This window comes from Nicotiana tomentosiformis, chromosome 2 (assembly GCF_000390325.3).
Source record: "Nicotiana tomentosiformis chromosome 2, ASM39032v3, whole genome shotgun sequence".
NCBI lineage: Eukaryota > Viridiplantae > Streptophyta > Magnoliopsida > Solanales > Solanaceae > Nicotiana > Nicotiana tomentosiformis.
Window position 1 is genome coordinate 66,431,324 of NC_090813.1, and position 23,745 is coordinate 66,455,068.

The following is a 23,745-nucleotide window of genomic DNA, read 5'->3' on the forward strand; positions in this document are numbered from 1 at the left end:
GTTTTATTAAGCTTGAATTGGAGCATAATTCGTGGTTTTAGCATCGTTTTAGGTGATTTCAGGTTTCAAATAAGTCCGTATGATATTTTAGGACTTGTTGGTATATTTGGTTGAGGTCTCGAGGGCCTTAGGTGAGTTTCAGATGGTTAACAAATCAAAAGTTGGACTTAAAAAGCTGCTGCAATTTTCCCTTCTGCTGGATATTCTGGGTTATGATCGAGTCCATGACCGAAGCCCAGATATCGAGCCCAGGGTCGACGGCCTGAGTCGAAGCCAAGGACGAGGATCAGTATCGAAGCCACGATCGAAGGTCCAGCTCGAGGGCCATGATCGAAGGCAAGGCTCGAGGGGGGTCCCAAGCTCAAGGACATGTCCGAAGCCCAGGCTCGAGGGCCACGATCGAGGCCCAATTCCAAAGGCTGCCTGGGCAGTTTATAAAAGAGGGAATTCGTTCCATTTGCCATTTTTGACGAACTTGAGCTTGAGCAGAGGCGACTTTTGACAGATTTTCAAGGGAAAAATATTGGGGTAAGTGATTCTAACTCGGATTTGGTCTACATATACAAGTATATCATTATTTTCACCATAAATTAGTGTTTGGAGATTGAAATTTGGGAAATTTTTAGAAATCTCATAGAAACGAATTTTTGAGATTTCGGAATCGATTCAAAGTCGTATTTGAGTGAAACTGATATGGTTGGACTCGTAATTGAATGGGTTGTCGGATTTCATAACTTTCGCCAGATTCCGAGACGTGGGCCCCACGGATAAATTTTTAATTAATTTTGGGATTTTATTGAAAGTGTAGTATTTTCTTATAGAATTGATTCCTATAAATTTTAGTAATTTTATCGAATTATTTTGGTTAGATTCGAGCTAATCGAAGTTGGATAATCGAGAAAAAGGCCTACTAGTGGATTCAATTGGAGCAAGACGAGGTAAGTCTCTTGTCTAATCTTGTGAGGGGGAAATTATTCCATAGGTGATTAAATTAATTAATTGTTGCTAATTGTGGGGTCTACGTACATACGAGGTGACGAGAGTCCGTGCGTAGCTACTATTAATGATAAAGTCCGGATAGTTTAGGACTCAAAAGCATGAATTGCTTGTGTAAATTGTAGTCTTTACTTAATTAAATTATTTGTTAAATTTATATATATATGTTTTTGAATTATTAGATAAAAATATTAAAAGATGGAAATCTCACATGCTCAATTTTCTGTTTAAATTAATTAATTATTAAAAAGAATTGTTCATCCTCCCGAATTTATCTTATGATGAATATACTCTCTTTCCAGAGGTACATAAGACAATGTCCTCCTTTCTTGTGGAGCGGGCCGAACGCCTCGGTAGGATATATGCATCTATGGATCGTGCCGCACGTCCCTCGGCAGTATACACGACACTCTGGATCGGGCCGAACGACATTGGCATAAATCGTGCTTGATAATAATAATAATTTTACGATACTTGGACAGTTTATTGCAGCTTGTAAAGCTATTTGATAAATTGGAAATTTATTTAAATTCAATTAAAGCTTGTAAAACTATTTGATAAATTGGAAGATTTAATAAAATTGAAGGATTTAATTAATAGATTGGAAATTGTTGCATTTGAAGTATTTTTATTATTTCTGCTAATTGAATAAAATTATTGTTAACTCTGTGAATCATGCTGGTTTGAATAATTTTAATTTATTCCATTTATTATTGATGACCCTTAGTGAGTGTCAAAGTCGGCCATCTCGTCTCTACCACTTCGAGATTAGGCTTGATACTTACTAGGTACACGTTATTTTCGTACTCATACTACACTTGCTGCACATTTTATTGTGTAGGTACATATATGTCTAGCGGTCTTGTGGGCGTAGAGGTATGGTTAATAATTGTGGGGACATAGGTGAACTGTATTCTATATTACGATCCGCAACTAACAGAGTCTCCTTCAGAGTTATTATATTTTCCTGTCTAATTTGTATTCTGGATAGATGTTGTATTTTATTTTAATTCCCTAGTAAATGCTCATGTACTTGTGACACCGGGTTTTGGGAATGGTTGTGAATTGTTTAAAAATTTAGTTGCTAAAAATATTTATCATTTACTCTATGAGTTTTATCTTTACTATTTCATTGAAGAAATTTTGATTTCAATAATACTAAAATGGGTAATTAAGTTAATTGCTTATGGTTGGTTTGCCTGACTGTGGTGTCCGGCGCCATCATGGCCTTAATGGATTTTGGGTCGTGACAACATAGTATCAGAGCACTAGGTTTACTTAGGTCTCACGAGTCATGAGCAAGTCTAATAGAGTCTACAGGGCTGTTATGAATACTTCTTTTTTTGATTCCTCATCGTGTGATTCGATTCCTTGAGGCTTATGCCTACATTTCCTTCCTATTCAATCTTATGCGACGTGAAGCGCTTGTTATAAATTGGGGATCGAGAAAATTTTTAATGGTACTACAGATATAGTGCAGGATACTTCTCCCTGCATAATTAATTGGGCTATTGTCGTCGCCTTGCGGAAGGCCGCTCTATCGTTTTAGTTCAGTATCAGTACTACCTAAGGTTTTGAGATTTGGCATTGATTGTTATGACGATTCGTGCGTTGTTATCGCACAATTTTTATGAAATGGTAGAATGCCTGTGTCACGACCCAAAACTAACCCCTGTCATGATGGCGCCTATCGTGGAACTAGGAAAGCCGACTCATTTTCAAAACAAAATGATATTTTCATTTTAAAGATAATTTCAAGGTTATTTAACATAAAACCTCCATTTAAAGAGTTCAAATCAAAGAAAAACATAAGTGCGAAAAAGAAAAGTCCGACATCGGGGTGTCACTAGTCATGAGCATCTGCTATAATCTTTCTAACAATATCAAGGCTAACTCAGCCTGGAAAATAGCTAAATACAACTAGAGGAAGATAAGAGGGAGAAGAGCAGGGGCTGCGATCGCCAAACAGCTACCTTTCTATCTCCAAGAAAATCTGCAACCAGAACACTCAATAACTGCTACCGTGTCCAGCTATACCTGAATCTGCACACAAGGTGCATGGAGTAACGTGAGCACGCCAACTCAGTAAGTAACAACAATAAATAAAGACTGAGCAGTAGTGACGAGCAATAAAGCATATAACGTTCATATCAGGAAATCTCAGTAAAATACCACATGCTTTTAAAATCAGGATTTGAATCAAACATTTCGTTTAAACCCAGTTCCAGTAAAAATCATTTAAAGATATTTTTCCAACAGTTTTTCAAACGAAGGCTCAATGCCAAAGTGAGCAAAAATGATGAAATCATAAACAGCCCCTCGGGCAAAACATCACTCATATACATCCCCTCGGGCAAACCTCCCAGTCACTCGTGCCACTCGGGCATACCTCACAATCACTCTTGCCACTCGGGCATACCTCACAATCACTCATGTCTCCCAGTCACTCAGCACTCGGCACTCGCACTCAATAGGTACCTGTGCTCACTGGGGGTGTGTACACACTCCGGAGGGACTCCTTCAGCCCAAGTGCTATAATCAGCACGGACAACTCACGTGCGATAATAATAAAATATGCTGCAGGCGGGGTAGCCCCGATCCACACTCATCCTCACCAATCAGGACCTCAGCCTCACTCAGTCATAAGTATGCTGCAGGCGGGCAGCCCCGATCCACACTCATCCTCACAAATCAGGCCCTCGGCCTCACTTAGTCATAAGTAACTCAAGCCTCTCGGGCATTTCAATAAAACAGGGGATTCGGCCCAAAACATTTATATGCATCAAAATAGAGTCATAAAACTGAGTTATGTGGTAAACAAGTATAATAATGACTGAGTATAGATTTTTAATCGAAAAACAATGAGAGGATGGTAAGAAATAGCCCCTAAGGGTCCAAACAGCATTGGCGCAAGGCCCAAACATGACATTCAGCCCAATTTACAGAAATTATTTCGAAAATATATAAGTATCAAATGGTTTCAACAAAGTATGCAACTTTACAGTTGCTACGGGACGGACCAAGTCACAAATCCCCAGTAGTGCACGCCCACACACCCGTCACCTAGCATGTGCGTCACTAAAAATAGTAGAATGATACAAAATCCGGGGTTTCATACCCTCAGGACTAGATTTACAATCGTTACTTACCTCAAACCGGTCAAATCTGTAACCCGCAATGATCTTGCCTCTGGACTCGGCCTCCAAATGCTCCAAATCTATTCACAATCAGTATAATACCATCAATATATGCTAATGGAATGAATTCCATAAGAAAAGTTTCAAAATTAGACCAAAACCCGAAATTGGCTCAAAAATCGCCTTTGGGGCCCTCAAATCTACAAATCTTATTTCCAAATTTCTAAGTTCCAATCTCTGATTTACACCTCAAAATCATGTAATCTAGTCGGATTATTCGATGATAATTCAATATTATGGAGTATAAATGATCACTAGGGACTTACCTCAAGTTTTCCTTGAAAATATATCAAAAATCGCCTCTCCTCAAGCTCCAATTTGTCAAAAATGGCAAATGGGACGAAGTCCCTATTTTTATAATTCTGCCCAGACAACCTCGGCTCTGCCTCGATCTTGGCCTTCGATCTTGGTTCTCTATCCTAGGCCTTCGATCATGGTTCTCGATCCTAGGCCTTCGATCATGTCTTCGACCCGGCCTTCGACCGTGACCCTCGACCCTGGGCTCGATTATGGCTTCAATCTTGGCCCTCGACTCTGGGCTCGATCATGGCTTCGATCGTGGCCCTCGACCATGGGCTCGATCATGGCTTCGATCGTGGCCCTCGACTCTGGGCTCGATCATGGCTTCAATCGTGGCCCTCGACTCTGGGCTCGATCATGGCTTCGATCATGGCCCTCGACTCTGGGCTCGATTCTAAGAGATTTTTGGGCTCGAATCTAGCAGAAGAAATTTCCAACAGAAGGAAGTTGCAGCAGCTGTTGTAGTTCAATTTTTGATCCGTTAACCATCCGAAACTCACCCGAGGCCCTCGGGAACTCAACCAAATATACCAACAAGTCCTAAAACATCATACGAACTTAGTCGAATCCTTAAATCACCTCAAACAACGCTAAAATCATGAATTACGCCCCAATTCAAGCCTAATGAACTTTGAAATTTCTAATTTCTACAAACAACTCCGGAACCTATCAAATCACGTCCGATTGACCTCAAATTTTGCACATAAGTCCTAAATAACATAACAGAGGTATTTCAATTTTCAAAATCAGATTACGACCCCGATATCAAAAAGTCAACCCCCCGGTCAAATTTCTCAAATAATATTCCGGACACGTTCCTAAGCCCAAAATCACCATACGGAGCTATTGGAATTATCAAAATTCAAATCCGAGGTCGTTTACACATAGGTCCATATCCGGTCCATTTTTTTAACTTAAAATTTTCAATTATGAGACTAAATGTCTCATTTCACTCCGAGCTCCTTCCGGACTCGAACCAACTAACCTGATATAACATAATATAGATGAATAACACAAAAAGAAGTAGGAATGGGGAAAATGGGGTTATAACTCTCGAAATGACCGGCCAGGTCATTACAGCCTTTCTATGTGTCAGGGCAGTAAACGACTTGAAAGAATATTTTTCCCAGTACATGATTCAGAGGTTTCATGTTTTATTTCCAGCAGAGAAAAGGAAATCGAACTATGAATGTTCAGGTTCGGGGTTGATGGAGTAACAAAGCATGATATATTCAAGCGTGGTAGAGTTCTCAATTTTGATGTGGTGTCATCGCCTTGTTAAATGCATTAAGGTTTACCGGTGTTATAGTTTTCTTCAACTAGCCTTCACGGCGGGGTGTTAGGAATTGGTATAGGGGAAGCAGTTGTTAGAGATCGCGGTGGGTAGTGGTTCAAGATTGAAGCAGTGTTCCTAGTATTGATGGCTCGAGAAAGATGATCCTTGGAAAGGTTTAAATCTGGCAACGACCTATTGGTTCAAATACTACAGAGATGGATTTTTAGTTAAGGCAACAGCTGGGCAGCGAAGGATGAGGAAGGACACGTGGAAGGTCTCTTATGGTGGTTAGGTTCCGAGAAGGCCAAGTGTAAGAAAATAGAAGTCGAGTAGTTGCTTAAAGGAGATGGTTAACCAAAGTGGGAGAGTGGCAAGGTAGCATATGGGTTACGTGGTAGGATGGTTACACATCTTGAGGAAAGTTTGGAGTGATTTGGGATGTAGAATAGACAATGACTAGGTCTACGGACTTAAGTTGTAATATTAGTTGCTATATCGAGGGAGATTGGATACAACAGGAGGGAGTTGCTTGATATGAAGAAGGATACAACATGACTTTGGATTGGAATGTATTGTCTCACTTTTAGTTGATGTCCATGAGGAGTGAACGAACTGGTGCAACTGGTGAATGAGCTCGGACCCAGGATGATCTACTGATTTCGTAGTAATTGCACCCGTTGCAGCGACGCTGGAATATGTCAGCATGTAATTTCCATAGGCGGGCTATTTCCTGTGAGCAGGTTAGCGGTCGCGTGGTGTTGATGAAGCTTCTGCGAAGAATTCTACTAGCTACCCGGTAAGAGATTTAATATGTAAATGTGGCTAGTGGTTCGGAGTGTTTATTAAAGATTAATAGAAGGATTTCGAGAAATTTGGCAAGTTGCGTGTGCAGGATCATGTCAACGATGAAGAAAGAATCTCGATGGATTCCAGAGTTATGTAATTGTAGCTTTAAGCTAAGTGGGAGAGTCCCACCATCTATAATTGGATTGTATGGTTGTCTATTTGTGAGGTTCCTGGTTATCGATGTATTGGTGGGTCATTGCAACTAAGGGAAGAAAACATCAACGGTAATTTAAGCAAAGGATTTGGGGAATGTGTGCCATATTTGGCCTTATCGATTCATATTCAGGTTTTTGGAAGACTCAGAGTTTATGCTTTGTGTAGATGTAATGCACAGGGAAAGTGAGACAGCCGGGTGTTTCCTTGAGAAAGTGTCCATGTGCTAGCAGGGCCTTGGAGTTGATCATGTTTGGGAATAAGTCAGAGCAAGTGACTCTCGATAACGGTCTTAGAGGGTTCAAAACATTTAAAGTACGGTGCTTAAGGATCTCGAGTCCGTAGTATGGTTGAGTATCATGCTTTTGCAGCAGATTATTAAACGGGGCTCAGAGTACTCTGTGTTATCTTCCGGTTTTAGTGTAGCATTAGAGAAACGGAAGAAAATAACTTCGGATTCATAAAAGAAGTATCAGAATGTGTACCGGTTGAAGATGTAAAAGTGTGCTCAAGGAAGAGTAGGAGATGATTCATGGGTTTTGAAACAGCGTTGTCTCGTGAAATAAGGTCACTTGGGATGAGTGCGGATTTGAGTTCGTGATGTAATGAATGGAGTTTTTATTATTTCTAAGGCAAGTTGAGAATAAATTGAGAAAAAGACGGGTCGGCTAATAATGGTTGAATCGGCATGATGGTGGCAATGATCAGTTCCTTCAGCGTATAAGAGTTATGCATGTAATTTGTGGCAGTACGTGCGAGGCTTGGCGACCGCCGTAATTGATTTTATTTGGAGGAATTCAAGTATTATGGCACGTTATGTGTAGAGGGATCCTAGAAGAGTTATAGTGGTTTAGACCACTACTTGAGGCCGGTATTTTTTGCGGATATGGGAATTCAGTCACGTGTTGCAATGGTTCTCTTGAAATGAGTTAAGTAGAAGGTTTCTATATGATGAAGTGTTTACCCTATTAGTGGTTCGGGAGTTATGATGGAATTCTTGTACTCCTACACATTGCGTGATTTAGTGCACTAAGTGGCATGGAATTCGAAAGTTGAGGATTCAAGATTTCGGTTCGGTGTTGACAAGGATGTCATAAGCTCGGATGAGAAGGAAAAGGATTTAGATGTTTAAAGTAAGATGGTATTGTTTTTGGCATCACCTAAGGTCGATGTCAGGTGTAAGAGACCTTGTGTATTGATTTGTGGATTCTTGATATGCTTACAACATTAGAGTAACCGGTAGCATGGTGTGTAGACTTGTTCCCTAGTGAGGAAGGTCGTGGGAGCGTGTCTCACGGAAATATTGTGTAAGAGTGGCATGTAGTCACTTAATTGAGTGAAGATTGGAACCAAGTATGAAGATTGTTGCGATATCGCTAATTCGAGGATTTATGCCTGAAGGGCGCTCGGTTCATTTGGTTGTGGACTACAGAAGTTTGTTCCGGTTATGATGGTTGTTCTTGTGTGTTATGGGAAAAAGGTCATTTTGGATCCTTGAAGGGTTATTAGCCTAGTATGGTGCGATCAGAATCGGCTTGAGGTCTGTGGATGGATTTAAATATGAATATGGACTCTATATCAGGCCGGATGTGTTCATTCAGCATAGCGCTCCTTATGGAGGAGTATTTGGATGTTGGATGTCATTTCGTCGTCGGCTATTTCATGTAATAATATATTGTGTCGTGTGAGTTGTGAAACAGCTTGATAAATTTCTTATGTGTTGAAGTTCCGCGTAGCGATGGTGTTATGTGAGCAGGATGGCTCTCGAGATTCAAATCATATATCGCACCTTAGTTGTGGTTGAGTTTTGTAGCGTATGGCGTTGTCGCTCCTTCCAAGGATGGTATTATGCATTTAGCGTGCTTGTGTCCGATATTCGGATATTTTGTAGGTAATGAGCATTCTAGCTCGGTAAGTATTTCATTATAGATTCTTTTTTTTATGCGGATTGGGTGGCACGCAGCCACAGGTATGTTATTTGGATCGGGTTGCACGCCGCAACAATGTGATAATGAGTACAGTCCCCTATATTCTATTTTGTGTGTTTTGTGTCCCATTTTCTGAGGAAGGTTCATGACACCTTTTCAGTTGTTTAATTAGTCACGTGGGTTGAGTAATCCTTTCCAGAGTTCGTTTTTCTTATGTATCGCAATCGATCCCATAGCTTATTAGCTCATTGTGGCATCATATGGGGCTTTTTGATCGAGTCTGAGGTGGCTTGTTGCCTGAGCAACTTATACTGGGTGAGACGAGATTATTGGATCCGAGATCAGTGCAATCGGATTATATGAAGTATAATAAAGAGAAAATATAGGTATTTGGTTCATAATGAGGCAATGGTTCTTGTCAGAAGGAGAAACTCAATAATTGGTTGACTTGGCAGTTGGTTATGAATTTATACACATTTCTTCCATCGTGGAAGCATTTCAAGAGTTGGAATAGGACTTATATGTATCATGAGGTGTGTTGTGAACATCAGATTCATGAAATTTTGGCTATTGTTATCGAAGGATGTTATTATGGTCATGTGAATGATGCGGTGCATGGTCTAAATTCAACAAAAGTATGCAATCCTGTATTGGTGCATCATGTAGTGATTGAGACAGTGTTCATAGGTTGGAAACACGCATGGTGGAGAATTCTGGATGTTAGAATTAGGCTCTAAGGCTTATTTGCCTAAATAAAGGGGGGAATCTTCACATTGGCTCGAGTTAATGTGCTTAACTGGGTGTGGTAGCACGGGTAGGTGCACGAGGTGTTAAACAGTGATTTTGGATAACTCCGGAACACTCCTTAGCACATTCGAGGACGAACGTATATTTAAGTGGGAGAGAATGTAATGACCCAACCGGTCATTTTGACTTTTAGAACCCAGTTCCCTAAATAAAACTCCCCGTATGTGCTTTTAATAATTTATGACTTGCGGGGATGGTTGGTTCGGGATTTGGAAGTGTTTGGGTTGAAATCAGAACACTTGGTTCCTTAAGCTAGCCTTAAAAGGGCAAGTTTGACTTCGGTCAACATTTTGAGAAAACGACCCCGGAATAGAATTTTGACGATTCTAGCAGCTCCGCATGGTGATTTTGGACTTAGGAGCGTGTTCAAAATTTTATTTGGAAGTCCGTAGTTAAATTAGGCTTGAAATGGCTAAAATAGAAATTTAAGTTTGGAAGTTTGACCGGGAGTTGACTTTTTGATATCGGAGTCAGAATCCAGTTCTGAAAATTTTCATAACTCTGTTATGTCATTTATGACTTGTGTGCAAAATTTGTCAATCGGAGTTGATTTGATAGGTTTTGTCATCGAAATATAGAAGTTGAAAATTCTAAGTTTTATTAAGCTTGAATTTGAGCATAATTCATGGTTTTAATGTCGTTATAGGTGATTTGAGGTTTCAAATAAGTCCGTATAATGTTTTAGGACTTGTTGGTATATTTGGTTGAGGTCCCGAAGGCCTCAGGTGAGTTTCGGATGGTTAACGAATCAAAAGTTGGACTTAAAAAGCTGCTGCAATTTTCCCTTCTGCTGGATATTCTGGGTTGTGATCGAGCCCAAGATCGACCCCAAGATCGAGGCCATGACCGAAGCCCAGATATCAAGCCCAGGGTCGACGGCCTGAGTTGAAGCCAGGGACGAGGCTCAGTATCGAAGCCACGATCGAAGGTCCAGCTCGAGGGCCATGATCGAAGGCAAGGCTCGAGGGCCAGGATCAAGACCCAAGATCGAGGGTCACGATCGAAGTCCCAGGCTCGAGGCCATGATCGAGGCCATGACCGAGTCTCAAGCTCGAGGCAATGACTGAAGACCAGGCTCGAGGGCCACGATCGAAGCCACGATCAAGGCCCAATTCCGAAGGCTACCTGGGTAGTTTATAAAAGAGGGCATTCGTCCCATTTGCCATTTTTGACGAACTTGAGCTTGAGCAGAGGCGACTTTTGACAGATTTTCAAGGGAAAAACATTGGGGTAAGTGATTCTAACTCGGATTTGGTCTACATATACAAGTATATCATTGTTTTCACCATAAACTGGTGTTTGGAGATTGAAATTTGGGAAATTTTTAGAAATCTCATAGAAAGGAATTTTTGAGATTTCAGAATCGATTCAGAGTCGTATTTGAGTGAAACTGATATGGTTGGACTCGTAATTGAATGGGTTGTCAGATTTCGTAACTTTCGCCGGATACCGAGATGTGGGCCCCACGGATGAATTTTTAATTAATTTCGGGATTTTATTGGAAAATACTTAAAATGTAGTATTTTCTTATAGAATTGATTCCTATAAATTTTAGTGATTGTATCGAATTATTTTGGTTAGATTCTAGCCAATCGAAGTTGGATAATCGAGGAAAAGGCCTACTAGTGGATTAAATTGGAGCAAGACGTGGTAAGTCTCTTGTCTAATCTTGTGAGGGGGAAATTACCCCATAGGTGATTAAATTAATTAATTAATTATTGCTAATTGTGGGGGCTACGTACGCACGAGGTGACGAGAGTCCGTGCGTAGCTACTATTAATGCTAAAGTCTGGGTAGTTTAGGACTCAAAAGCATGAATTACTTGTGTAAATTGTAGTCTTTACTTAATTAAATTATTTGGTATATTTATATATATGTTGTGAATTATTAGATAAAAATATTAAAATATGGAAATTTCACATGCTCAATTTTTTGTTTAAATTAATTAATTGTTAAAAGGAATTGTTCATCCTCCCGAATTTATCTTATAATGAATATACTCTCTTTCCGGAAGTACATAAGAAAATGTCCTCCTTTCTTGTGGAGCGGGCCGAACGCCTCGACAGGATAGATGCATCTATGGATCGTGCCGCACGTCCCTCGGCAGTGTACACGACACTCTGGATCGGCCCGAATGACCTCGGCAGAAATCGTGCTTGATAATAATAATAATTTCACGATACTTGGACAGTTTATTGCAGCTTGTAAAGCTATTTGATAATTTGAATTGCAACTTGTAAAACTATTTGATAAATTGGAATTGTTAACTCTGTGAATCATGCTGATTTGAATAATTTTAATTTATTCCATTTATTATTGATGACCCTTAGTGAGTGTCAAAGTCGGCCATCTCGTCTCTACCGCTTCGAGATTAGGCTTGATACTTACTAGGTACACGCTATTTTCGTACTCATACTGCAATTGCTGCATATTTTATTGTGCAGGTACATATATGTCTAGAGGCCTTGTGGGCATAGAGGTGTGGTTAATAATTGTGGGGACATAGGTGAGTTGCATTCTATATTACGATCCGCAGCTAACGGAGTCTCCTTCAGAGTTATTATATTTTCCTATCTAATTTGTATTCTGGATAGATGTTGTATTTTATTTTAATTCCCTAGTAAATGCTCATGCACTTGTGACACCGGGTTTTGGGAATGGTTGTGAATTGTTTAAAAATTTAGTTGCTAAAAATATTTATCATTTACTCTATGAGTTTTATCTTTACTATTTCATTGAAGAAATTTTGATTTCAACAATACTAAAATAGGTAATTAAGTTAATTGCTTATGGTTGGCTTGCCTGACAGTGGTGTCCGGCGCCATCATGGCCTTAATAGATTTTGGGTCGTGACAGTAGATATAGAGATGTCATATTCCTCATATCAGTCAGAATTGATCTATTTTACTTGAACTAAGCTTAAATATTGAACTTGAAAGCATGTCTACATTTTTGTATTGTTAGTTTTATATTGGACTACACCTGTTGAGCTCGTCACTACTTTCAGCCCAAAGGTTAGTCTTGTTACTTATTGAGTACATGTGGTCGGTTGTACTCAAACTATACTTCTACACCTTGCGTGCAAATTTCGGATGTTGATGTAGCTGCGGATGGTGAGAGCTATATCTAAAAATGTACCTGTGTTCCAGTCATTGCTGCCTCTTGTTCATGGTAGTTTGAGAATTTTAAATCTATTCATGTATATTTTAGACAGATTATGTATTTTTATTTCACACCAGCTTTGTAAATTCTAATCTTAGAAGCTCATGATTTGTACTACCAGTCCTTGGGGAGTGTATTAGAGTCAGTTAAATATTAATTGAATCAGACTGTTGTTATTTGGCTTACTTAGCGGGCGAGGTTAGGTGCCATCATGGCTAGTTAGATTTTGGATCGTGACAATTTCGGTATAGAAGATAATAAATTAGAAATTGAAGACGAGACACCACTTACACCTAGTAGTGTTGGAGTTGGTAGAAGGGGTGGTGGTCATGGCGCTAGTAGTAGACCACCTGTGGGCCCGACTAATAATCGGAGAAGGAGAAGTAAAGTTTGGAAATATTTTGAGGAAATAGAGAATTCTGATAGAGTTAGATGCAAAATTTGTAAAGATGATTTTAAACATAAGACTGGAGGAAGTTTAGGGGGGAGGGGGGGGACACTTAGTAGACATATGAAAATTACTCATCCTATAGAATGGGGCTCTGATTTAGATGAAAATCAAGGAACTCTAAAACTTATGAAATATGATAAAATGATGGATCGTGAGGAGTTAGCAAAAATGATTGCTTTGGGTTGTCTACCTTTTTTCTTTTGCTTCTTCATCATATCTTATTATGTATATTCAAAGGATTTATAATCCTTTATTTAAAGGTATCCCTAGAAGTACTTATAGATCTTATATATTTAGACTTCATGGACAATATCAGACATACATACTATTTGTTTGACCACCTTCCTTGTAGAGTTTCTCTAACTTCTGATATTGGCCACGCTGTTAATGGAAATAATTATTTGACAATTACATGTCATTGGATAGATTATAATTATTGTATGCAAAAATGTATTATCGCTTTTAAATATGATGAAGATCAAAGTCATACTGTTATTTTTATAAGTACTACTATTTGCGAAGTTGTTGAATTTTATAATCTTAATAAGAAAGTATTGTGTATGTCTTTTGATAATACTTCTAACAACACTGCCGCTATTTCAATATTAAGACTGCATTTGAAACCACCACTTGACGAAAATTTTCATGTTAGGTGTGCATGTCATGTTTATAATTTAATTATTAAAAGTGGCCTTGATTTATTTTCAACTAAGATTACTCATGTTAGAAGAGCAATTGGTGTTATTCAAGGAAATAATAGACAATCTAGAATTAGGGAATTTAAGACTAAGTGTACCGAGCATAACGTTAACCCTAGATTCATGCCAGATGATATTGTTACTAGATGAAATTATACATACTTATTTTTAAAATGTTGCTACAAATATAGATTGCCGATAATTGAAGTTGCATTGTACTTAGGGGTGTTCATGGTTCGGTTTGGATCGGTTTTTCCCTTAAAAAAAAAAATCAAACCAAGTAAGTCGGTTCTTAAAATGTTGGAACCAAAACAAACCAATTAAGTCGATTTTTTAGCGATTCGATTTTTGTCGGTTTTTATCGATTTTTTGATTTTTCGGTTATTTATCAAGTTTTTTTCTTAAATATGAGACATACACTACCAAACATATATTTCGGCGGCTACATTTTCAACGTAACACTATCAAACCAATTTCTATTTGAGAAATCTATCATTTACCATGATATATTGATGGTAATTGAATAAAAAAGTGATGAATAATTTAAGTACTCAATTAAAAATCAATTATTTTTAACATGAAATAGTTCTTGTATTTATCAAAAGCAAACTACCAATCAAACTAGAATGTAAAGGCAAAGAATTAGATTATTGTAATAGCAAAAAACTAAACTTAAAATACAAACGACTAATATGTACCATAACATTTTAGAAACTTTATATAAAAATACACACATATATAGATATAATAATAAATTAAATAACTATTTCTATAGTCGGCTTGGTTCGGGTTTTTTCCATTATTTTTTGATTAAAACCAAAACCAAACCAAATTTGATCGGTTCTTAAAATTCAAAACCAAAACCAAAACCAAACCAAACGAAAAAGTATCGGTTTTTTGATCGATTTGGTTCGATTTTCGGTTTGGTTCGATTTTTTGGTTTTTTATGAAGACCCCTGATTGTACTGATCCAAATCGTATGTTAACAACTAATAGTTGGGAGGCCATTAATGATGTTGTTAAATTTTTACATAAATTTTATACAGTTACTGTTGAGTTTTCTGGAGCATATTACCCTACTGTTACTATGGCTTTAGTACATATAGATGAAATTTCTTTTCTACTCTATGAATTTAAGAAGAAAGAAAAATATAAGGATGCTGTTGAAAAAATACAAGCAAAATTCAAAAAATATTTCTTTCCAATTCCTCCGATTTACTTAATTGTTGTTGTTTTAAATTCTTCTATTAAGATGTCTAATTGTCACAAATTAATCAATGCTTTATATACTTATATGGAGATTAGACCAACTGAAACCCCAAATATATATTGTTGTATGAACAAGCTAAATGATTATTTACAATAATTATATAATTATTATGCAAATATAATTGATGATGATGCTATTAATGTAGGCAATGTTAATCCCACTATGCATTGTACTACTTTTACTGCATCTGCTACTATGGATGAAGATGAAGGCCTTGATGGTTATAATATTTGGTCTACATTTCCTTCTACTCAAACCAGTAGCAGGAACATTGATGAACTTCAATTCTACTTGCAAAAGCAAACAGAGCCTCGCACAAAGGAATTTTCACCGTTGGGATGGTGGCACGAGAATGAAAAGCAATTTTCTGTTCTTTCCGCTATGGCTCGGGACGTGCTGAATGTGCCAATTTCAACTGTTGCATCAGAGAATGCATTTAGTCAAGCAAGACAACAACTAGAAGACACTCGTCACTCATTGGAAAGCAATGCTTGGATAAGATCGGAACGAAGAAATCAGGGACGTAAAGATGTTGATAAACCAGAAGACGAGGAACTTGGAGATATATTAATACATGGTAACCCATCTAAATTTAACACTCCAGAAGATGACCAAGAAGTTCATATTGATTATGAAGAACTTACTAAGGAAATGCAAAACCTTTGAAGCTCTTGATTTATATTTAATAATTAAACTTTGAATTTACTCTTTTTTCTTCAATTTAGTTGTTGTAAAGTGTAAACTTTAATTTGCAAGTTTGAATTAAAAAAAGAACTTGCAAATTATAAGTTCAATTTTTTTCTATCTTGATTGTATTCTATTATCTTAAATTCTTAATGAAGTATTCAAATATAAGAATTTTAAAGCCTTTGAAATTTATTCAAACACTATTTTTATAAAATTATTTTTATGTTTTACATTTTTACTTTACCTTAATATAAATTATGGTAGTTATACAAAATATAAATTTTTTTAAAAATAAAACTGCCCTGCCCCTTAGCCCAGAACCGTTCTAGTTCAATAATTCACCGGTAAAACCGGTATTAAAAACACGATAACCGGTCTGATCCGGACGGCCTGTCCTTTTCCAATAGTCCGCTCGGCCCCTAACACCTTTACTTTGAACTGTGGCAACACAAATACAAAAGCACTTTGAACTGGAAAAGATTTTAGGGTTTGCTCTTCAAAATTCTATAAACGGATAAGGGTCTGATTTGTCCCTCTACTATCATAAATAGGCCTTATTTACCCTTCGTTTAAATTTTTTATCAAAAATATCCCTACAGTTATACATTAGGTTCATATTTACCCCTTACACGTTAAACGTGTTATATTTGCCCTTCGTTATACTTTAGGATCATATTTACCCCTCTACTCTTCAAAAAGGGTTACATTTTCCCTTCGTTATACTTTCTTGACATATTTATCCTTACAATTATACTTTAGGATCATATTTGCCTCATCCGTTAGATCGCCATATCCCACCTTTGTTTTCCTACATGGTGCCTATGTTGATTTCTTTTTCTTCCAATTTAAATATGGTCACCTATTTAAGATAATTTAACCCGCCCACCTAATTTAAATAAGACTTCATTAACTTCATTGTTGTGCAACTTCTCGTAATTTACTTTGGTTACTGCAATAATTGTGAGTTGTATTAGATTAGTGATTTTGAGTTCAAAACTATTGTTTGTCAATATGTTGCCGTTGCTCTAACTATTGTATTTTGCACAATATTCATAAATGACGTATCACGAAATTGCTTTTCGTGGATCAATCATGGTCAATTGACCCAGTTTAGACTTTACAGAGTTGTATCTCTACAAACACTTCAAAACATTCATTGAGTGATTCATGTCTCCTAACTCCTAAGTATTAAAGGGAAACAAATTAACATAGACAAAGGTGAAATAACTAAATAAATCAATTAGAGATAACACTATAGTTTCGTTCACTCACTGTCCAAAATTTTCTCTCTCCGAAAAATATAGAGCTGACCCGGAGAAGAGAGATGGACGAGTGGGTGGGGGGTGGGATTGGGAATTATGATTTTCATTTATTTTAGTCAGTGTGTTTTATTTAAATTGGGTGGGCGGGTTAAATTATCTTAAATAAGTGATCATATTTAAATTGGAAGAAAAAGAAATCCACATAGGTGTCATGTAGGAAAACAAAAGTGGGACATGGCGATCTAACGGATGAGGGGAAAATATTATCCTAAAGTATAATTGTAAGGATAAATATGTCAAGAAAGTATAACGAAGGGCAAATGTAATCTTTTTTGAAGAGTAGATAAGTAAATATGATCCTAAAGTATAACGAAGGGCAAATGTAACTCGTTTTAACGTGTAAGGGGTAAATATGGACCTAATGTATAACAGTAAGGATATTTTTGATAAAAAATTTAAAAGGAGGATAAATAAGGCTATTTATGATAGTAGCGGGGCCAAATTAGACTCTTATCCGTTCTATAAAAGTTCAAAACTCCACCAGCTAATGAAAAGCTGGCATTATAGAAGATAGTTGAAGGTTGCTTCTTTGATGATTTTGTCGCAAAGGTTAGTCAACTTTCGTTTGTCTTTTTTCTTCTAGTGGCTCACTTTTGTTTAGTGCAAACTGAAATAGACAGCTCTCTACGTAATTTCAGGTTATCAAACTTTGCATTTTGCTGATTGACATACCAAAGAGAAGGTTACCCAGAAATAGCGATTATCACAATGTCTGAAAGTTCAAACACCCATGTAAGTATTGATAAAAAACTTAATTGAAAACACACACACAAAGGTGTGGTTTAGTGGTCAATGAGATGAGATGAAGACAAGACCATGGTTCAAAATGCTCGGTGGACGGGAATAGTTGGTGTGCGCAAGCTGGTTTGGACACCACCGTTAATTTTTGATAAGGCATCAATTATAATATTGTATACTAATCCCTCTATCCCATTTTATATATGGTCTTAAAATCAAAAGGTATTCGAACGGAAATAGAGTTTAAAATGTTAATTTGACTTGTATGTCGGTTACCAAAAAAATAGGACTTGTATATCATATTAGTGATAATCGAGAAATGTTAAAGTAATAGATGACGAGGTAGACTTAAAACTCATGGAACGAAGTTGTCTTGAATGACCGATAATTTCTGGAGATCTATGCAAACTTAGAAAATGATATGGCATAATGGAAAAAATATATCTATATAGGCAAGACATATTAGCTAAGAATGTGTTTTAGACGTTAGATTCTTTACTTAACGAGGTAGGTGAGGATTCATATAGCCGGCCCCAACTTGTTTGGAGGCTTAGTAGTTGTTTTTGTAATAGTTGAATATTTAGTTTGACAGAGAAAAGTATGATATCAAAGTTTAAACTTTATTTACTTTAATGAATTTGAATTCTTAATGAAAAGTATTGCTTTTAGACATTTTAGACGGAAAAAGTATGGAATAAATTGAGGGAGTAATATTCTTCTTTGAGCTCCATTAATTTAAGATGTTCAGCTTTTGTTGTTCAATTCCTGTAAGTTTCCCTTGCTCTATGCTTGCTTTCTAAGTTGAGCTCATTGTGGATTTTTCTTGTGGCTTGGGAGAGGATAATTGTTCACAGTTTGTTGTTGTTAAGTTATATTCCTTAATTCAGTTCCATTCCTGTGAAGTTGTATTCCTTTATTTGATAGGTAGGTCTTACCCGATTCGGTTGGAACTTTTATCCATCCTAAAATTTGTGTCCATGTTGACTTTTACTCAACCACATTTTTATATATATTTATGTTGTTTCAAATTTGTGGAAAGAATTTGGGCCAAAGGTGCTAATGTCTTCTTTGAATTTTTCTAAATCTCTTACAGGCTTACACACGAGTAGATTTCCTTAAAAGCGCCTGTACTCGTGGTTTGGCCATTAACAGCATTGGAATAAAAGCTGAAGGGCTTGAGGTGTGTCCATGCTGGTGGTTCTAGATTTTTAACCACTTGGTATTGAAAATTATTAGTAGGTTATATTGTCCTTTTCTATGTGATTTAGCTTCTGATGGCTCGGATATCTGATCTACAGAAAGGAAATGAATGGGTATCAAATAAAATGGCTGAGCTTGAGAAGGAGAAAGAAGCTGCATTGTGCAAGATAACTCAGCTTGAGAGGGAAGGAGAAGCTGCATTAACTAAGATACACAAGCTTAAGAAGGAGAAAGAATGCACAGAGAATAAAGTAGCTTTGCTTGAGAGGGAGAAAGCAGCTGCATTCAGTAAGATAGTTGTGCTTGAGAAGGAGAAACAAGCTGCGACAAGTAAGATTGAGGAACTTGAGAAGGAGAAAGAATATGCAGCCAGGATTGCTCGAGAAGGAGCTAAAAACTAAGGAATATATATTTGGACAGTATAAGAATGCTCAGCTTCAGAAGGAGAAGAATCTAAGAACCAAGTTTGTGGATTTCAAAAGGCATACTAATACTGAGTGTGAAAAAGAGAAATAAGCTACAATGAGTAAGATAGCTGTGCTTGAGAAGGAGCTGGAAACAAAGGAAGTTAGAATGTATAAACAAGCTATAAGAGCTTTAAAGCAGATCCACGTTGAAGATAAAGAACCAAAGGAAAAGGTGAAAGAGTTGACAATAACTATGCAAAAGATCTCCGAGGAAAGAAACTATTGGGAAAATTTAGCTAAGCAGCTTAAGGGCAAAGAAAGCGAGACTGCTGAGCTAGTAGAAGCTCGAAAAGAGATGATTAAGGTATGGGTCTTTGGATATTTCTTTGAAGCATATGTTTTCTACAGCTACGCCTCAAACAATATTCAATTAATTAGATCAGGCATCAGGCTACTGTGGTTTTTTCCTAAGGAAATAAGTTTTTGATGCTCAGAATTATCCCAACCTGCAGCATCTAAGACAACAACTTTCTAGCCTTCGTTTCTTTGTTTCCCTTTCTCTATCTACATATATGTAAAATTGGTGACTATACCACTCTGCTTAGAAAACAATTTGGAAGCATTTGGTATAGCATTTCATTCTGAAAAATTCCCTATGTTGAAACTCCTAAATCATCATTGACAATGGATGCCTCATGTATTTCCCACAAACCATTTAGTTTAGTTTTTACTGACACTTGGAAGACTTACCATTCCTATTAATTCTATAGGCTATGGGCTGAGGTAACTCCTAAAATATGCACACAAGGTTTTAATTATCTGAACTTTGATAGCAGCATCTGTATGAAATTCTTACATGTTTATGTAGTTTGATAGTAGTATATATTTGGAAATTCTTACCTGTTTTAACATTCTACATATAAGTACATGAACACTCTGTAGCAGGTGTACTTCAATTCAGATGAGCATACATTAGAGTCGCAGGTCAAAAATTTTATAGGTAGTTGAGTGAAGAAAACGGTGTGGCTCTGTAGGTACTTAACCAAAGTAAAATACCTGCTTATTGGAATGTTGCCTTACCACCATTTGTTTATGCTAGTAATGTTTCCCTTTTTGCTTGTCTGTTGGATTCTTTTGTTTACAGTGTGTAGACCATTGAGGTAGAAATATCTACTTCTATGCTCTATTCCTCGCTTTAGAGATCTGGAAAACACCTTACTAATTCCCTTTCCACTCTGGATTTATGAGATAATAACTGACATGCTTTCTTTCTTATCCAGATTCTTTCTGACATGTGCAATGGTGACATGGATATTGGCATAAAGAGATTTGGTGTCATTGATAGTTCTCCTTTTCATAGTGCATGCAAGCTGAAATTCTCGCATCAAGTTGCCGAAGAAAAAGCAACAGAATTGTGTTCTATTTGGCAGACAGCTGTGGAAAACCCCAAATGGAATCCATTCAAAACTATCACCTCAAATGGGGAAGTTCGAGCAGTACGTATCTGAATCCTTTGATTCCTTTCTTCTTTCCTTGTACTTGTTTAAATTTCATTTTTTTAAAGAGATATTTTCAATCTGTTGGTACTTGTCCAACTGAAATAGAAAACTTTGGTTTCTTAATTTCAGAACATAAGTTCTTGGAAGTCAAGTAACTCATGGTGCCAGGTGATGCAATAAATGTACCCCTGTCATAACAAATGGGTGACATGGTGCAACAAAAAGATTATGTTCAAACTGATTTCTCTATTTTCTATGGTCTAAATAACAACAATCAAGTTATCAATACAATTCGTTCGCTCTGAATTTCTCTCCTTCCCCGGAATTCCAACTGAACTATTTATCGGATGTCCCCTCCGAGACTTTTTCAACTGAACTCTTTCTACTCTGAATCACATGATTTCATATTCAAGCATGCTTAAGACCATTATTTGTGCTTTAGGAAATGATAGACCAAGAGGACAAGCATCTCCAGCAGCTGAGGAAAGAGTGGGGATATGAAGTATATTTAGCTGTTGCCATAGCCTTGAAAGAAATTAAAGAGTATAATATGAAGGTCAAAACCACGACTCATCAGCTCTGGAATTTCAAAGAAGGTAGGAAAGCTACGCTAAAAGAAGGCATTTGTTTAATGGGGAAAAAATTGAAGGAGGCAAAGATCAAAGATACAGGTATGCTTTGAGTGTCTTATACCCTTATTATGCTGCAATTGCTGCATTCTCCTTCAGCTTGTAGGTTCAAGTCAACTTTGCTTTGAAGTGTTCTAGGTCTTACAAACACCTTGTTATGTGACTCATTGAGGTCAATCGAACACGTAATGATAGCCTCTGAGTTACCGTTTAGTTGCCAGATAAGATTAAGAGGAACACCAAAACAGATTTTTTATAACAGAGTTAAGTATCTGAATAGCAAAATAAGAAAAATGTATTAAGCTTTGTACACTTATATTATACCCGAGAAAGTTTGATTGTTCAAAAGGGCTAGTATACTATCTTTTCTTTTTGCAAATAAGGACAAGGGTTCTAGTGAAGGCTCTTCCCTTTGCCTCTGACATTATGATTGAGAACCTAAAATCACTTTTTTAAAGATCATTGCTATTAGCACTGCTCAAAATCTACTCCGATCATAAAAGTTTAACCTATCTAGTAGCAGAATTCTGGGCCAGGCACTTTAGATTGAGTTGGTTTCTCTTTGCTTCTGCTTCTACATCTGGAGGAAAAAAAATGGGCAAAAGATTCTTACCTAAGGAACGTACCATATTTTTGTTTGTTGTTTGACCGCCCTTTTTATGTGTGAATTTTCATTGGATGTCTGGATACTACAGGGAAAGGGAGTACTGTGTATGACAGTATGAGATAGATCAGTAGTGCCAAGTTAAAGTTTTCTTAATTAAAGACAAATAGAGCCAGAATTCGAGTTTCTGTAGAGAGAAAAAAAGTTAGGTGATTTATTCTCGTCTGGCTAAGCCTTGGTGGCCAAAATTAGCCGGTACTCCTGTACTGGTGGAAGAATGGATGTAGCCGGTGGAATAGTCAAGGTGCGTATAAGTGACTTGAACAGTGAACACCACCATTATCAACCTTTTATTTTTGTTTAAAAAGCTCATGCAACTCCCTTCCCTCCATGAAGGAAGACAACTGGCCTACAGTTATGCATGTGGAGATTTTAGGTGCCATCCTTGGGTATCTTTGAAAGAAAATAGTATGGCTGTGTTAAATGCTTTTGAAATATGCAACAAGTATTCATCTCTCTAATAGAAAAGTATGCATTGGTGTAATAGAGATATATGAAAAGTATGCATGTGTAATGAGTTGCACTTTCTCTACTTAGGATTTGTCAAGGTGGATCAGTTGAAGCCAGGGACAGCGGGCAAGAATCTAATTGTCAAAGTCCTAACTACTGATGTGGTGGTTGACAAGAACCAAAACAACAGGTGGCAGTCCCAATCGCCATGTGTATATTCTCAACCGCAAATCACACGAGTAGCTGAGAGCCTTGTTGGAGATGAAACTGGAACTATCATATTCACCGCTCGCAACGAACAAGGTAGTGTCAATCTTCTTTTTGTTGCCTTGGCGTAATTCATTTTTTATGAACTAACTGCATTCTGAGTCCTAGATTTGCTGCATCTAGCTCTCCACACTCGAGGAACAATAAAGGATGTTCACAAATTTGATTTTTATTAGCACAATACCTATTGCTTATGCTTATGATAGCTCTGGTTTTATCATGTAGTTGATTTGATGGAGCCAGGTAGCATCTTACTCCTTTATGGTGCAAAAGTCCAAATGTATACAAATCATAATCGCAGAACCTGTGGAATTTGTTGTAAATGAAGATGATGGTTGTAATATGTCTTTAGATGAGTATGAAGTAATCCGGAAATATTGATGATGAAGAAAAAGTTCCACACTATTCATCACCTTACAGCTCTGCCTTAAGAGCGCCTTAGTGTATATTTTTGGTTCTTTTTGCACAGAAGCTCACTGTTTCCAATGGATGGTCACTCTCCTTTTACTTTGTCAACTAAAATTATTAAGCTATTTTCTATAATGAAAACCTTACCGTAGTATTAAGTATTAACATTGGAGAAAGGCTAAAGCATGACAATGAAGTGTTTATGCGGGGTACTTTTGATTTCAAAAGACGAGTTCTTCACTGTTACTATACAATTTTTCCAAAGTAATACTCCCTCCTTTCCGTTTTATGCGGTACTTTTTGCTTTTTGAGAGTCAATTTGACTAATTATTGAAGTTAAATTGGATTAAATCAATTTAATATTTTAAAATTTAAATTTAAATATTCAAA

The 23,745-nt window shown here is 37.1% G+C and overlaps 1 protein-coding gene across 1 annotated transcript; it reads left to right on the forward strand.

Moving 5' to 3' along the window:
• Nucleotides 1-17,737: 17,737 nt before the first annotated feature.
• On the forward strand, nt 17,738-23,379 carry LOC104096966 (factor of DNA methylation 1-like). The gene is made up of 7 exons (XM_009603431.3): nt 17,738-17,825; nt 18,925-19,011; nt 19,130-19,802; nt 20,719-20,934; nt 21,380-21,608; nt 22,768-22,983; nt 23,173-23,379. Exons 3-7 carry the CDS (start codon nt 19,554-19,556, stop codon nt 23,271-23,273), a joined length of 1,011 nt encoding a protein of 336 aa, XP_009601726.1. The 5' UTR covers nt 17,738-17,825; nt 18,925-19,011; nt 19,130-19,553; the 3' UTR covers nt 23,274-23,379.
• The last annotated feature ends 366 nt before the right edge of the window (nt 23,380-23,745 follow it).

Bases quoted from the DNA above. Each gene is read 5' to 3' on its own strand.
- LOC104096966 (XM_009603431.3), top strand. From the start codon at position 19,554: ATGAGTAAGATAGCTGTGCTTGAGAAGGAGCTGGAAACAAAGGAAGTT. The intron at 20,935-21,379 runs GTACGTATCTGA...TTTGTGCTTTAG, and splicing joins CAAATGGGGAAGTTCGAGCA to GAAATGATAGACCAAGAGGA. The intron at 22,984-23,172 runs GTAGTGTCAATC...TTTATCATGTAG, and splicing joins CACCGCTCGCAACGAACAAG to TTGATTTGATGGAGCCAGGT.